Source organism: Schistocerca cancellata, chromosome 5 (assembly GCF_023864275.1).
Source record: "Schistocerca cancellata isolate TAMUIC-IGC-003103 chromosome 5, iqSchCanc2.1, whole genome shotgun sequence".
NCBI classification, from domain to species: Eukaryota; Metazoa; Arthropoda; class Insecta; order Orthoptera; family Acrididae; genus Schistocerca; species Schistocerca cancellata.
The window spans coordinates 146,837,354-146,855,688 of record NC_064630.1 but is presented as its reverse complement, the minus strand read 5'-3'; the positions used below and the strand labels follow the sequence as shown (position 1 = coordinate 146,855,688).

At 39.4% G+C, this 18,335-nt stretch overlaps 1 protein-coding gene across 2 annotated transcripts in view; it reads right to left on the bottom strand.

Annotated features, from left to right (window-relative positions):
• Positions 1 to 18,335, bottom strand: part of LOC126187413 (exocyst complex component 4) — a 282,045-nt gene that overhangs the window by 249,699 nt on the left and 14,011 nt on the right. For both annotated transcript variants that reach the window (XM_049928480.1, XM_049928481.1), the window contains 3 exons: positions 12,978 to 13,139; positions 12,702 to 12,871; positions 3,472 to 3,637 (listed from right to left, as the gene is read on the bottom strand). In XM_049928480.1, coding sequence (XP_049784437.1) covers positions 3,472 to 3,637; positions 12,702 to 12,871; positions 12,978 to 13,139 — 498 coding nt within the window. The remainder of the gene's footprint in view (positions 1 to 3,471; positions 3,638 to 12,701; positions 12,872 to 12,977; positions 13,140 to 18,335) is intronic.

Genomic DNA, 18,335 nt, shown 5'->3' with positions numbered 1-18,335 from the left:
CTCCTCCTCCACCACCCCCCTCCTCCTAAGACAAATAGACAACAGTCTATCACCAACTAGTGGCTGAAAGTCACAGCCCATGGAACACAGAAAGGAATGGTCCCATTCTGTCCCAGAGGTCAAGATAGGAAAATCCTCATGGAAACTTGGAAACTGAAACCTCACAGGGACAAAAAAAAAAATTTGAAAATTAAACATAATGCTGCAACACCACCCACAACCCCCGAGGCCTCCCCTTCCCGAGAACAAGCCTATGGGTAGTGATGATGAACCGCACATTGAGGTTGAGCACACCAGAACAGCAAAGTAGTTCATACTCCCATTTCCCCTTCGCTGCTTTCTCAGTTCACAATCTGATGTTCCTTCAATGGAATTGTAACAGCTACCTTCACTATCTGGCCAAATTCCATCAATTAATGGCTACTTTGGCATGGCACTCCAGAACACAGCTCTCAGAAATCTAACTCCTTACTATTAAAAATTACGAATCCTACAGTAAAAATCAAACATTGGTAACTTCAATGTGGAATATCAACAATGTAAGAAAAGATAGATTGCTACTTATCATAAAGATGACACGTTAAGTTGCAGACAGGGACAATTAGAAGACACTTACACATTAGCTTTTGGCCACAACCTTCATCAGAAAAAGACACACACACACACACACACACACACACACACACACAAAAGCAAGCACACCTCACGCCCAAATGCCCAACATCTCTGGCAGCTCGGACCAATGACAACTGTCTGTGGTCCCAGTCAGATAGGATCTTTTTACAATCACTGGTCTTACAGTGTGTTACATGTCTGAGAGTGGCAAACCAGTCCTCATAAACATGTTTGTAAGTCTGCATCCTTGTAAATGCTTTTGAGGGTCTGCACTGATATATCAAGACTTCAGGCAACTTCATTTATGGTGTGGTCATTGATACGTCCAAACATGATAGCTTGCTTGTGTGAACGAATGAGAATGTGTGTGTGTGTGTGTGTGTGTGTTTTCGATGAAGACTGTGGCCGAAAGCTAAAGTTTAAGTGTCTTTTAATTGTGCCCATCAGCAGCTTCTGTCATATTTACGGTAAGTAGCAATCTATCTTTTCCTTAGACTGTTGAAATTCTGTACTAAAAGTCACATTAACACTGAGAGGACATCTGGAGAAGCCTGAATGCTCATACAACCACAGACTTTCAGTGAGCAGGTGCAACTAAACATCGCATTAGAAGCTGTGCCTGTTTGTGTCCATCTGTTAGGGTCATAGTATATAATATCTGTCTACCCCCACACAGATGCAACTCATATCACAAGCTGTGGAACTAGTGAAAGAGCTGCCCCCATCCCTGCATCTGGCATGGGGCAGCAAAAAGAGACCTAGCAGGGTACAAGTAATACAGCTAATAAATGCAGAAGTGAAAGTCTGCCTACTTAACACAGAACTATAACACAGTTCAACCTTAGATATTGTAAACTGCAGTCTGAGCATATCACCCTCGATCCAGTACACTGTCGATAACGATCTCTGGGATAGTGACTACTTTCCTCTTACTCTTTCTTTCTCAAACTGCTGAACAATGGAATACGCTGCTCCACGTTGGTTGCTTCAGAAAGCCAACTAGTAAGCTTTCACCTCCAATCTTCTTTTGAAGCCAGTCAAAGATGAATACTGAAGTAGTAGCACAAGAAACTATTGACACAATCTTACATACTGCAGAATCAATACCCTATTCCTCAAGCCCCCCCCCTTCTCCCCTCTGGCAGAAACCCGAGCCCCTGTGGTCTGCAAAAATAGCTGCAGCTGTCAGAGAGCATAGACAGTCATTGCAAAAACTCAAATCCATCCTTATACAGAACATTTAACAGCTTTCAAGAGACTTTAAGCTAAGGCACAGTTTTTAATAAAAAGCGGAATGTAGAATGTGATGGAAACATTATGTATCATCTACAAGTGCCCCACGCCCCACTGTCTCAAGTACGGACTATCCTCCATAGCATATGCAACCAGCAATTGTGCACAGTAGTTTCTGGCATCTCCCTCAATGGTGACATACATACTCAAGCCACGGGCATTGCTCAATGTTTCAAGGCAAACTTCGCTGAAGTGTCTGCATGCAGTTACTACCAGCCCAGTTTCCTCACCGGGAAATACCTGATACAACAAAACTACTTATCCTTCCATCTGCAAGGCCTCAAATCATACAATGTTCCATTTAATGAATTGGAGCAGCATTTTCGAAGGGTGTCAAAACACAGCACCAGGATCTGGCAAAAACCACAATCAAATGAAGGGTAGCTGTGCAAAAGGGTAGCAGCCTTGCAGAGGGGTAGCAGCCGTGGAGAGGGGTCAAGTTTAGACACATAGTTTTGTAGAAGTGGAGCTTAGAGAGGGAGTTGGATGGAAAGTTGCAGTGGGGAGAGGGGGAGACAGGGGGATGCGGAAAAGTTAAAAGGGATATGTGGGAGGAGAAGATCAGAGAAAGTGAGACTGGAAGTGGGACAAGGAGTGGTAGGGAAAGGGGTAGTCAGAGAGGGTTAACTATGGACATGTCTTTGGATTATATTTATATTTGTCTACCTAAGGCCTAGGCCCTACAGCAAGTATGTTGCCCCACCCCTTTCACTTGAGGAAACTCCACACTGGTAACATCTTTAATATTTTATTGGTTTCATTTTTACAGTAATGTGTAGACTTCTGAAGCTCAGAAGGAATAAGATACTATGACTCATTCCAATACTATAGTGTGAGAGATAGTACAGCTTTTACTGTCAGGTGAAGAACTGATAACTTTTCTTGAAAAATTTTAATTTTTACTACTGATAATTTTTCTTGAAAAATTTGATTTTTTATTGCAGAATACATTTCAGTATGAACTACAGATATTCATGACAAAAGTTAAGAGAAAAATTAAATTTTTGCATGATATAACAAAAGAAGAAACATGATATATAAGTATTGTATTAGTTATAGGTTATTCTTACAAATTCACGGTCTATAGTCCATCTCAGGGAAGGTCTTTTATTGCAAGCTACAAAAACATTTATCTGTGGCAGGGAAAGCAATTTATAAAATCCCTATGCCATTATATTGAGTGATGTCATATGAAACATTAAGAAGACAGTTCCATGTGGCTAACTGGCATAAAAGACACTTTTCGTAATGTAATTTGAGAGTTCTTGATGAATATGGTTTACAAAGACAAAGTTTGTTAATATCAGCAGTGAAATTTATCATTAAAATACACACAATATGTGTAAAATGTTTCTTGCCAAAGCTCAAGCACAGCTTCTCCATGACAAACCTGCTACAATATTGGACATCAATGGTGCAACCCATTCCAGTTTCGCCCGACTGTCAATGACAATAACACAGCGCGAGGCAGTGTGTTTTGCGTCTCAGTGCATCCCTGCCCTGCTACGATCTGTTCAGTGTGTGACACACAGTAGAAACACAGCAAAACTCATTTCAACATACCTCCTTCTTGGACTGTAGTTCCATCCTGACTTCACGAAGAGCCTCAACACCTTCCAAGTCACCTTCTCCCATAGAAAGAGCAGAAACCAAAAGCCTGGTTGCATGCAGGTAATGTTTCTTTGACAAATGCATTTCCAGCTTTGAAGGAACCTCCCGAAGCTGATCACTGGGAATAAGCACAAAATGTTAGCAGTAATATAAGCCCAAATGTAATAGTGGAAAACAAGAGGATGAATGAAATACACTGATTGCTTCAAATCGAGCATTATCAGTGTGACCTTTCTTGAAGTACTTTTGCTGCAATTCACTCCCGTCCACAACAAAGTATTTACATTCCACAGAAACCAATTTAACTTTTCTTGATTTGTACATTCACTTTTCTTCCCTTTAACAGCTCATCCTCAGTTACAGAGTCTTTTTCCATAGTCTTTCCTACTACCCAATATTGTTCTGCTCTCAATGATAGTATTCATCCATTTATCTTATTCAGAATTGTCTCCATATCTTCAACTGCAGTTACACCTCAAATTAAGATTCTACACAGTTATTCTCTCAAAACAAACTATGAAATTTCCAAAGTTTTTTCAGAATACCGCCTGGGTATTCATTTCAAATTCTGAAACATCCTGTTTTAATTTTTTTATCATCCCATGGGATTATCTGAATCAACTATACTTGTTCAGAAAATGAGTTATATTGTCCACAGCAAGCCAATAAAAAACAAAACAATGTGACACAAATGAAGTCTTCCTGAAGTACATAAACATGATCAATACATCAGAGGGAAGGACTTAAACTACAGTGAGGAACTCCTGTACAGAAGAGAGCATGTCACATGGAATCCACACTATGTGTATTTAAATGTGTCAGGTTGAAAACTCCTCTGTTTTTCTGTATCAAAATGGAATTGCAGAATGATGTACATCTTCTGTAAGTACTACCCAAGTGCACACTGTTATTATGTCTGGTCTTTACTGACTGAATACTTCAGTTCCTTTTGAATGTGTTGATAATGTCTTCTAAAATCACACATGAAAGTATTTTAACTGGAATGGCATAACTAGAATTCTGAAATGACTGAACAGTCACAACCTGAAGTTCATGAACATTTACAAAAGACTGCTCTGATAGCCCCGATGTTGGCTAAGAATATCTTCTGTGGAAACACAAACCATAGTATGATACCTCAGAGTACGACAGTGTAGAATGTACCCAAAGAAAACATGCAAGTTACTGCACACATGATGCTAGCGTATTCCACCTATGATGCCAGCTGTGAAGGTGTTTCTAACATAATATTGAAATACAGTATTCTGATGATTTGGTAGGAATGCCCTTAAGCTCTCTATGCTGCCAATCAATGACTCAGGACATTTCAGACAGGCTTAAATATGCTGCAACGATCCCCACTTATAAAAAAGGAATTAAGCAAACTGTTCTACTCACAGACCAACTTAACTTAATTTTTTTTAAGTGACCTATGATAGAATACTGGCACATTTATCTGAGCAGAGCTAGTTAGCTCTTGTAAGGCTTTTGTAAAGAATTCTGCATAGAAAAAAGAATACAACAACATCTACATCTACACTCACACTCCACAAGCCATAAATGGTGTGAAGGGAAAACGACTTTCTGTATACCCCTGTAGAGCTCAAATTTCTCTTATTTTGTCTTCGTAGTCTTTACACAAAATGTACATTGGTGGCAGTAGAATAGTTCTGCAGTCAGCTGTAAATACCAGTTCTCTAAATTTTCTAAATGCCTTCTTGCGAAAAGAATGTTTCTTTCTTCCAGGGAACCCCATTTGAGTTCATGAATCACTTCTGTTTTACTCATGTTGGTTGAATCTCCCAGTAACAAATCCAGCAGTAGGCGTCTGCATGCTTTGACCTCTCACTTTAATACAACCTAGTGGGAGTCCTAAACACTAAAGTAGTAATCAAGAATGGGTCATGAGCTACACTTCCCTGTAACCCTCCCCTCACAATGAAGTCACCCAATTGCCTCTCTTACTACAGTGCTTAAGTGCTCGTTACGTTTCATGTCAGTTTGTCATGTTATCCCTAGGCATTTAATTAATGTGACTTTGTCAAGAAGCACACCACTACTACCGTATTCAAACATTACAGAATTGTTTTAAATAATGGAGACTCCAAGTAGAAGTATAAAAGTGTAGGAAAAGACAGATTGCTACTTACCGCAAAGACGAGATGTTAATTTGCAGACAGGCACAATTAAAAGACACTTACACAAAGCTTTTCGCCACAGCCTTCAGCAGCAAACAAAAAACAGAGAAACACACACCATTCATACACACAAGCAACCATACCTCATGCACACATTACTGCCAACTCCGGCAGCTCAGGCCAGAATGCAATTATCACGTGGAATCGAAGCAGCAATCTGGAGGGGCGGGAAAGGGGAAGGGATAGTAGTCTAATGGGTGGGACAACAAAGGAACATTGTTTGGCAGGGTGTGCAGGGACTAAAATGCCAACAGGTGCAGCGTCAGGAGGATGTGGGTCAAGGGGCGGGGCCACTCTCTGCTGCAACCATTGAACTGTTTTTTATCTTGGTATTACTACCAACCAGCTGTCCACCATGATGCACAGCCACCGCCAAACTGTGGCCAAGAGCAACGTAGACTAACCTGTAGCACAAAATACTGCTAGCTGAGTGTATCATGCTTGATTTCAATGGCTGCTTCACCACTCCAGCTATCTGGCTCCCCCTCTCCACCACCAGCTTTCATGAGCTGCACCGATGAGAGTTATCCTTACAACACATTCTCCACTCCCAAAATTATCCCGGTGTCAGCCTACAGTAACATACCGCCCTCCACCCACCAGTTTCCACCCTCTGTTCTATCATCTCCCCCTCATTCTTGTCTCCCAGCCTCTTTGTTTGCCACCCTCTGCCAACACACCTGCTGATCTTTTCCTGCTCCTCTCCTTTTCACTGGTCCCACCACAGCGTCCCTCTGTCCCCCCACAAGTACACTACTATCCCTTCTCCTTCCTTGGCCCCTTCAAATTGCTGCTGCCATCCGATGTGATAATTGCATTCTGGTCTGAGCTGCTGGAGTAGGCAGTCACGTATACATCATGTGTGCTTGCTTTTATGTATGAATGGTGTATGTTTCTCTGTTTCTCTTTTGCTGATGAAAGCTGTTGCCGAAAGCTTCGTGTAAGTGTCTTTTAATGGTGCCTGTCTCCAACTCAACATGTCTTCTTTATATGGTATGTAGCACTCTTATCTTTTCCTACAGGATTCTTTTTCTATTCATCGACATTAACTTATATTTTTCTACATTTAGAGAAGCTGCCATTCATCACACTAAATAGAAATTCTGTCTGTCATTGTTATCTTTCCACTGTCGTTCAACAACAATATTTTCTTGTGCACAACAGTGTCATCAGCAAACTGTTTCAGAATGCAGCCCACCTTATCTGTCAGATCATTTACGTACACAGGGAACAAGAACAGTCACGTAACACTTCCTTGGTGCACTTCTGATGATATTCTTGTCCCTAATGAACACTCGCCATCAAGGACAACATACTGGGTTCTATTATTTAAGAAATCTTTGGGCCTATCACATACCCAGTAACCTATTCTGTATGATTATGCCTTCCTTAATAGTTTGCAGTGGTACACCGTATCAAATGTTTTCTGGAAATCTAGGAAATTGGAATCTGCCTGTTGCCTTTCATCCAAAGTTCACAAAATATCATGTGAGACATTAACATCTATATGTCTAATGGCTGTCTAATGGCCAGGATAGGAAATTTCAAAAACTACAGGAGATTCAACATAGTAGGCCTAATATTGCAATACCAAAAAGTGAGTTGGCATTCCTTCCAAAGACTAGTAATCTGATGAACATTATTTTTTACCAAAAGGAAAAAAAAAGTTGTATAAGGCCTCATTCTATAACACTCAGCAGGAATCATCACAACAGAAATTCAACTGATTGATTTCTCATTCCATTTCAGCCCTAGATGGGAATTTACTTACTACAGACAATACAGTAATAGAAAAATACTTGACTGGTACCAATGTTGCTACTCATCCACTTCTTCTAGGCATACAGAAAGCATTACCTTACGGAAAATAAATAAAAAACTTAAGGACAATGGAGCCCTTATCATAAAGGCACACAAATCAATGTCTGCTATAATCATATGATGATTTGGTTAAACAGTTTATTGGGGTAAACAACACAGAAAGAAAGTAGATACAACCAAACTGCACAGTAGACTGCTACCAGTAACGAAACAATGAACAACCAAAAAATCTTTTCCAGTACAGTCAAAAAAAGATCAATTATTCCTGTGAATGCCATATAGCTACACAAAGATAATTTTCCTATCTGTCCTATAATTTATGCCAGAAATGGGCCTGGATATCATTTGAGTTGCTATTGTTAGATCATTTAAATAAAATTTTCAAACACCCAGTGAATTTTAATATTTCCCATAGAGATGACCTCATTAAAACACTTTCTAGCCTTTTCATCCCTGAAGACAATTCGCTGGTATCCTTTGACAAAGAAAATTCACTCCAGCATTCCAACTGAACAGTTGTACCAAATAATTAGTAGGAATCTTTTTAAGCACAGCAAAAGATCCTGGGACGAAATCGATGAAGCACTAAAGTTCTTCAACCTAGTTTTTAATTATAATTATTTCAAGTTCAGATATACCACATACATACCGAAACAGGCTCTCACAATGGATTCTCCATTATCCTTCTGCCTTCCAACGTATTGATGACTACATTCGAACATAACACGACGTACAATTATAAACTATATTCCAAAAAAATAGTGATTTGAACAATATATAATGATGACATTACTCTATCATATAGACACTGTTTTCAGAAATATAATAAAATTTTGGAGGACTTAAACAGAATACAACACAGTATGCATTAACATGTGAGTTTCAGACAATGCAATTCACAGCAGCCTCAAATGGTTATGATAACATTTTTGTGTGTAACATTAATAGGAGTATAGCATGAAGGCTCAATATGAATCACAATGCGGCACAATTTTAATCTCAAACAATGACTGTCAGCTCTCTTACCACAATAGACAATACAACTTTCACTAAAAAAAGTATCCTTTCCTTCGATACATTTCTGACAGTATTTCTGACAGAGTAGGCAAATACCTGATTTCGAAAATATAGCCACAGCTTATTATATTCCGAAGAGCAATGGCCAAAAATTTAGAGAAAAGGAAAGTATGCTGTGCGATAGGTTTAAGTTGTTGGGTATCTATCGTGCCTCTTGCCAGAAATGTGAAGCCAAAAATATAGGTCAAACTGGCAGAAGTCTTTCAACTCAGTTTAAAGAGTGTACAAATTGCAGGAATTCAGGATCGGCAATAAGTGTGCATTTATGTGACACAAGACATCAGATAACAGACGTACATGAGAGGATGCAAGTCATATATTCGGAGAATAATACTAACAACCTTAACATTTTTTAAGCGACAGCGATTTTCCAAGACATACAAAAACCTCCTGAGCTCATCTTAAAGCACAACTGAGACACAAATATTTTAGGAAATTTTTACTATCTAACCAGAAAGCCCGTTGTTCTTATTTTTAGACAACGTATTTTGTTCCACATAAAAACCTTTACTGTTTATAAATTCTCCACTGGTTTTCAAATTGCATGGAATAAAATCCGTTATAAATTTTTGTAGTCTGCATGATAAGGGATTTACTGTATTAGTTTTCTATCCATGCACTGTCCATGTTTTACAGCATTTGCTGACTTAAATTGTAATTTATTTTTACACATAGCACCTTCCCCTCTTTTTATGCTTTGCCATCTCATTGGGTTTTTGGACACCACAGGCAGTGTACTTTTCCTCATGGCAGCTTGCATAGGGCTCTGGCTAGTTCAGTGTTCCTTATGGCCATACCTGCATTGCATCCAGTTGATAATTTTGTATGTTTTTATTGGTGCTCGTATACATTTTCTGCATGCTTTGTAGGACTTATTTTATTCTCTCCACACCAAGTACTCATTTTATTTTGTTTTAAGGACCTCGACATTTTATTACTTTGACAAATGCTTCTGGCGGGTTTTAATTTATCTATGAAGTGAAGGACAAGGAGAGGTGTCAGAAAAGTGTACAATAATGTTGTAGACACAATTTATGTAAGTACCTAACACACAGCACTATTATACTCCTAACAACAATATTAACAATGTCAGTGTAAAAAGGAAACTTGTGAAATACTTCGTTTGTAATCCCTGTTTAGATCAACAGAGGATGCACCTAAATTGGCATCAAGCTGGTCGTGGTTTTAATTAAAAAAAAAAAAAAAAAAAAAAGTTCTATAGCCAGATCGGTGTTTTTTGTCTTCTTGTAAAAATGTTTATAGGAATCCCCCGGGCTTTTCTCCAGTCACTTTGAACTTTGCACTGGACAAAAAATTCATGATAAATGGAAGTTAACAGAGGGGGCCGTCCCATAGAGTACTCTCTGTAAAACTGAACTGGGATTCCTATTTGTTTTCAACTCTTTCATTTGAATCTCAATGCCAGGGATGTCAACTTCTATGTCCTACATATGAGAGTCTGTATGACAGTTGAACAACGGTATATATATAGTGGTGTAACAGGGTGTTCCATCTCCTCCCTGCAATCAGATGAAAGATGTTCATGTGAAACATTGTTTAGGTATGAAACTTCCTGGCAGATTAAAACTGTGTGCCCGACCGAGACTCGAACTCGGGACCTTTGCCTTTCGCGGGCAAGTGCTCTACCATCTGAGCTACCGAAGCACGACTCACGCCCGGTCTCACAGCTTTACTTCTGCCAGTATCTCGTCTCCTCATTCTGGATTGTTTAGGTAGTTAGAATGTGGGGATTTCCACTGTGCAGGCTTCCATTGTGGTTTGTGCAGAGACAATGGGAGAAACATGAGCACAGGACATCAGCAAGATGTGATGCTGTCAAGAGTCTCCACCTGCTGTGGAGATGGTGTTTATACTTTGGCATCAAAGCTTGGCAGTGTTTTGGAAGGCCACATCAAGCACCCCTACCCACAATGACAACACCCGGACACAGTTGAAAGAAGCTGAGGAGAAATGTCATTTTTATTTCATGTTCTGTTTTGCGATTAATTTTGGATGTGTTGTTCTGAGTAATAAGAGGTTTATCACCTAACACCATAAATGTTAAATATGAGGACAAGCAAGTACAGGAAAGTTCTCTAAAAAGGCAGTTATGTCATTTCATAGTGAGTTGGTGTAGATGTGAGCTCTCTTACAGCTCTCAATCCTCTGCAGGAGGCAAATAAGTACTATGGTACATTAGTGGCACTGTACAGCAGCAGCAAATCTTAAATAAGGTAAAAATGCTCATGAACATCATCAGGGTGACAGACTGTTAAGGACATTGTTGACTCAGTTACAATCAAGAACTTGATCCATAAATACTTCAGTCTGTATAATCTTTCTGAAAGAGTGCTTTTTAAATGTGAAATTTAAAGACTTCTACTTTAGTTTTGCTGTCTTTTACTGCTACATCAGATTAGTTAATGAGTGACTGGATAGAAGCCTTCGACCCACTTAGTGATTTTACATATGACCAGAATTTTCTATGCTATTCAGCAAGATCCTCTGCTAACGATGATGATGGAAGAAGTCATATGCTTCACACATTGGACTTTTATAAATGCACGAATTTCTGTTAACTTCTACCTGTTGACATTTCCATGTTCTGTTATGACCAGAGAGTGCGACAATCTCTGCTTTCTTAGCATTTTCCAAATTTCATAATTAAACCAGAATGGGTCTTTTTCATTCTGAATCCACTTACTCGGCACGTACTTCTCCAGAGACAATCAGAATTAAACTCTGCCCATAATTCCTCTACATCCATTATGTTGGAACTAAAAGATGTCCATTCACTATCTATGTGGGCTGCTAACATCTGCTCTTCTGTTCTCCCCAGCATAAGTATTCCCCTAGCCTTCTTGACAGATTTATTCCAGAAGACTGTCTGTGCACACCACCGGCAATGAATTCATAAATGTCCAAGTCTATAGTCAGTAGGTTAAAGCTATATCCAGCCAATACTGCACGATATGGGTATCTGTACACTGTACAGATTAAGTTTCTATGGTTTGTCTGTCTTTTGTGAACATATACCTTGACTCATTCCATATCACAAGAGGTTTTCCTATCTTCAAGTTCAACAAATGCAACTTCACTAGGCCTAATTATCTTGTCCTCTGATCATAAAATGATTATTTTTCAAGAGAGCTTTAAACAAATCTCCACGCACTGCATTCAGTTGCCGTTGAGCACAGATTTGTTCTCAGTATGACCAGTACTGATGGCATGTACTATTGTATTTACTATGCAGATTATGAGAGCATTTTGTTGTCTTTTCAGAAAGTTCATATAAGGTGGTTGGTAGGTTGATGTGGGGGAGGGGACCGGGCAGCGAGGTCATTAGTCTCATCGGATTAGAAAAGGATGTGGAAGGAAGCCGGCCATGCCCCTTCAAAGGAACCAGGAAGAAATTTGCCTGAAGCAATTTAGGGAAATCACGGAAAACCTAAATCAGGATGGCCGGATATGGATTTCATGTAAGTTGTATGTCTATAAGGTAAATATACTGAACAGGCAGAAACACAGAGAATTCAATGCGACTATGTACAAATGTTGCCCACAATTAGAGTGTGAAGGTTGTTTAACTAACAGTTCCTGATTCATTATTCTGAATTTTCTTTTGTCATTATCAACTTTTGTTATTCAGTCACCCCAAACATAATACATGGATAACAAACAAATTGATATCACAGTTTTACAAAAATTTAAAAATTCTGATGGAATAACAGTTGTGTATTGGAGGATAGAGCATACCTAATCAAATGAAAATAGTAATGAGAGATGGAACATTCATGTGATAAGGATGAGAAATTGCCAAGCTTTACGCAGGCATAAAAAGAAACACACATGTGTTAAGGCTACAGGTACATACAACTGAGCAAGAACTCTTATTAATTAATTTCTCTCAACAACATTTGGAAGTGTGGTTTTGGCATTACTTGTGTCGTATCAGGTGAATGTTAATGAAGAGTATGATGATAAAAGATTAAATAAAGCAAAATGGAATAAAACACAGACATCAAAACATAATGTTTAATTAAAATTAATCATATGTTTTACTGTCAAGCACAAGAATGAACTTACATTTGTTCTAAGAGTTCCAGAACATGTTTATGCTCAACTCCTTCAAGCCACAATTTTTTCAGTTCCTCCCTCCGACACCGGAGGAGCATTTTGCAAGCGTGTAAGTTTTCTTTAACAGCATGAATTTTTTCTCGTGACAATTGCACTCTGGTAGAGAGCTTTCCAAACAGCTGTATTAAAAAAAAATCATTAACTTAGGAGAAATATATACATTTTATGACAATGTGAAGTACTTAAAACATTTTTAATACTCTGAATTAGGCAATTTACAGTTACCTGCATAACACGTGTAAGATCTTGATCATGCAATGAGACAAGTTCATCCAATCTTTGGTCACTTTTCTTGTATTCTCTTTCCAATTTACCCTTTTCTCTGTCTCGCTGTTCATTTGACTCACTTGCAGACAGAGTCCGTATCACTGACATCAATAATCCACTCTGTAATCATTAACCCTTAGTTAAACTTGCAATAATACACAAAATATATGCTTTTAGTAGCATTTTTAACATTATTACATTCCAAAATTATAAGCCAAATAATACCAAAGCACAGATATCAGCAAAACACAATAAGTAAAGAATAGCAGGAAACAGTTTCAGAAATTCATTGAGGGAAGGAAAATAAAAACCTAAATCAAGACAGCCAGACAGAGATTGAGACTATATCCTCCTGAATCAGTGGCCAGTGTCTTAATTCTTCACCTGATTATGCTGAACATACAATTCTCTTATATCTGTACACACTTGGAACAAGTTAGCTTAGTAACATGAAAACATCTGTCACTCATCATCATCATTATCTGCTGTACACATGACACCAATTTGCAGATGACTTTCAGGCTCTCAAATAACTATACATAAAATCTGGGATGCTTCCTAATAAATGGAACTTGTCATCATCTTCTTCATTCTCTGTCGATTATTGATCATTTGAAATTAACAACTTACGCAGTCACATTACATACTTTACTTTTATTGTATACTGTACGTAATTAATTTCCAGTTAAGGCATGTTTTCTTAATTAGTATTAATATCCCATAACAGTATGTCCCTGTTCATGTGATAATGTAACAAAGGTCCTATGTAGTAAAAAAATGAATTAAGTACAATGCTTTACTTTTTTAATGTTTCTACCTGTATACTGGATTATATTTTTTAACAGTAAAATAGTGTTGATGGAGAAACACTATTTAGGAACGTATATTTTACTATATTTAATATGTTCACAGCTCGATATAAAGGCATACTACATCAATGTATATAGCACAGAACATCTAACATACACTATGTGATCAAAAGTATCCAGACACTTGGCTGAAAACAACTTACAAGTTCGTGGCACACTCCATTGGTAACGCTGGGATTCAATATGGTGTTGGCCCACCCTTAGCCTTGATGACAGCTTCCACTCTCACAGGCATATATTCAATCAGATGCTGGAAGGTTTCTTGGGGAATGGCAACCCATTCTTCATGGAGTGCTGCAATGAGGAGAGGTATCGATGTCGGTCGGTTACGCCTAGCACGAAGTCTGCGTTCCAAAACACGCACATAGGTGTTCTATAGGATTCAGGTCAAGACTCTGTGCAGGCCAGTCCATTACAGGGATATTATTGTCGTGCAATCACTCTGCCACAGGCCCTGCATTATGAACAAGTGCTTGATTGGGTTGAAAGATGCAATCGCCATCCCCGAGTTGCTCTTCAACAGTGGGAAGCAAGAAGGTGCTTAAAACATCAGTGAAGGCCTGTGCCGTGATAGTGCCATGCAAAACAACAAGGGGTGCAAGCCCCCTCCATGAAAAACACAACCACACCTTAACACTACTGCCTCTGAATTTTACTGACGGCACTACACACGCTGGCAGGTTATGGTCACTGGGCATTCGCAATACCCACACCCAGCCATCGGATCGCCACATTGTGTACCGTGATTCGTCACTTCACACATCGTTTTTCCACTGTTCAAATGTCCAATGGTTACACTCCTTACACCAAGTGAAGCATTGTTTGGCATTTACTGGCGTGATGTTTGGCTTATGAGCAGCCGCTCGACCATGAAATCCAAGCCTTCTCACCTCCCACCTAACTGTCATAGTACTTGCAGTGGATCCTGATGAAGTTTGTAATTCCTGTGTCATGGTCTGGATAGATGTCTGCCTATTACACATTACGACCCTCTTCAACTGTCAGCGGTCTCTGTCAGTCAATAGACAAGGTCAGCCTGCACGTTTTTTGTGCTGTATGTGTCCCTTCACATTTCCACTTCACTATCACATTGGAAACTGTGGACCTATAAATGTTTCAGAGTGTGTAAATCTCACATACAGATGTATGACCCATGTGACACCCAATCACCTGACCACGCTGCAAGTCTTTGATTTCCACGGAGTGCCCCATTCTGCTCTCTCACAATGTCTAGTGATTGCTGAGGTTGCTGATATGGAGTACCTGGCAGTAGGGGGCATCACAATGCTAAATTTCCTCACTGTATTAGTAGCAAAGGCAAAATCTGGCGTAGACATTTGAGCTAAATATAAAGTACTCCAAGTAAACTACCTCCTTTTTACATATTTCGTCTTCTTTTGGCTCTAATAACTTCACACCCTGTTCCATAGGTGTAAAAAGTGGCTTGCAATTATTCATGCCAAATTTTTCTGGTATTCTTTTTGTGTGCATTGATTGGTCAATTAACAGTTCTTCTCCATTGTCACTTCTTATGATCTTCACCAAGATACATTTCATTTCATCTAAATCATGCATACCAAATTCAGATTGAAGTTGTTTCTTAAAACTATTTATTGAACTTTCACTTTTTGTCAAAATAAAAATACTGTCAACCAATATAGCCAAAATTATAGTTTCTTCATTATTTTTTTCTACAATATACAGGATGAAGCGAAACTAGCGCACTCGGGCTTCGCAGCACGACTCCTCACATGCCAGCAATAAAAAAAGTCTCACCCAAAATTTTGCCTGGCAAGTACATCTGGCAGAAAAAGGACGTTAAAGAGGGTGGAAGTCTGGCAACACTGTAACCACATGTATGGTGACTACCTCTGTCAGCACATACTAGTTGTGAAGTGCAGTAGGTGCAGTGTCTAAAGTTTAGGGTTAGCATGCAGGAGGTCGAGTGTTTGATCCTGGGTTAGGGTGCATTTTTTTTTTATTTGCTAATTTCATTCTGACATTTTATTCTGTAATATACACCATTTCTTAGGTCACGCGTATCCTAAATTTACAACATTTTGTAATGCTGAACATAATAAATATGTGGTTAGACAAATAAGAAACAGACAGTAGAAACAAACGAACTGTCATAGGACAAAATAACTATAAAAACAATATCAGTTTTGAAATGCTAAAGATGACAGCACAGTACAGTAACACAACATCTACTTGTCATTTATTCTACATGTAATATGAGCGCTCAGATGTCGCGCATTAGTAACCAGTGACAATAACGTCCATATTAACGACTGCATGACCTGCACAACAGAATACGTTGTCCTTAGAACAACAGATGGTCAAAGCGACCTTCCTCCATGTCCAAACATTGTGCAATTCGCCGGACCATACAGCTCTGGTCCCTTCGCACCAAAGGTGCGTCCACAGTAACAAGAGCAGCATGAACATGCGCTACCAATTCTTCCACATTCGTCGGCAGAGTAGATTACATGTGCTCCTTCAGGTGTCCACACAGGAAGAAACCCAAGGAATTTACGTCAGGTGAACGTGGTGGCCATACAACTGGACCTCCACGTCTGTGCCATTTCCCTGGAAATGTTCTGTCCAAATACTGTCATGCATTAACTCCAGAGTGTGGAGGTGCACCATCGGATTGAAACCATATCCTCTGCCGAACATGTAGTGGAAAATCTTCCTGCACATAAGGCAGATAGTTCAAGAGGAATGCATGATACCTTCGTGCAGTCAACTGGTCAGGCAACATTTAGGGCCCAACCACCTGTCGTCCAATATTCCGGCCCAGACATTGACACCAAAGCGAACTTGGTATCCACAGTCGTGGGTGATGTGTGGGTTAACCTCACACCAATGGTGGGCATTGTGCATATCAAAGACACCCTCACGAGTGAATGCTGGTTCATCTGACCAAATTACGGTGTTCACAAAGTCATCGTTGGCTTTCTGTTGTTGGAACCATTCACAGAATAGCAGTCTCTGATGGCGATGAGCATGATGCAGGTGTTGTGTGAAAGCGTAATGATAAGGGTGCAGTGCATGCTCATACGACATGTTATCGACTGTGCTTTGCAAGACACGCAGCTGCCTTGCTACGCTATGTGTACTTCGCTGAGGTTCTTAGTGTATTACCTCCAGAAGAGCTTCCTCAATGGCTGGGGTACAGCGAGTCTGTGGACGATCTCTGTCTTGCGGTGGTGGAAGGAGACAACCTGACTCCCAAAGGTGCAGCTCCACAGATGACAAAACACATTTTTTCTGGATAGCGTTGATGAGGATATCTAGCAGCATATTCACGAGCACCAGCTCCATTATCAGATGCACCAAGAACCAGAAGCATATCCACATATACATCGTTTTTCTAACCATATGTTTTCCACACTGATTAGAGATTTACAATGAGAAAATTCGATACGCATGTACATTGGAGTCTGTCATGGGCGTGTTACTCCGCTCGCACCTAGTCCCTGTCTTGTGGACAGTGCAACTGTGCTAACTGTGAAATGTTCAGTTTCGAATTACACTGTTTCCCTAACGGTAATAGATGTGACGTTTCCACAATCCTATCGATAGAATAATAATAATAATAATAATAATAATAATAATAATAATAATAATAATAATAATAATAACCCCCGTGGAGGCCCGGGATAAGAATAGGCCTCCGGTATGTTCTGCCAGTCGTAAAAGGCGACGAAAAGAACAAACCACTAATAGGGCTAACCCCCCTTTTAGTGTGATTACTTGGTTCAGGACAGAACTAAAGAAGCCTCGGACAAGCGCCGTCATGGTCGGGGACGACGCTTGAACCCTATGCCCGCCCACAATGGTAACGACACTGCTAGCCACATGGAAAATGATTTAAATCCGAATAGAGGTGTTTTGCAGGATATGCTTCCTGCAACCACCCTAGAAGGAAAACAAAGACAGAGGATGAGATGGTCAGATGAAGTAAATCGACACCTCATGTTCTGTTATTACCAAGCAACAAACCTAGGAACCAACACAACTGGATACAGATCACAAGTATACACAACATTTATTACCAGATACCCGGAATTAAAATTTTTAACAGAACAACGACTAGCTGATCAGATCCGTGTAATAATCAAAAATAACAGGATACCCCAGTCAGAATTAGAAAACATCAAACAACAAGTACAACAAATACTGGAACAAAATAATGTGCAATCAGAAGAAGAAGAAAACACAGTAATGGACTCAAACATCCCAGAGCAAACAAACAAAGACCAACACGCATCAATTAAACAATCAGAGGAAAACGAAATCTTAAGACAGCCACCAGAACAAGCACAAATAGAACACGAAGAGACACACTTGTTAGATATAGAAGAGAAATTTCAGCTGACATATATAGAATACAACGACACAAATACAGACATTAGACCATTCTTGCATAGACCGCCAAATA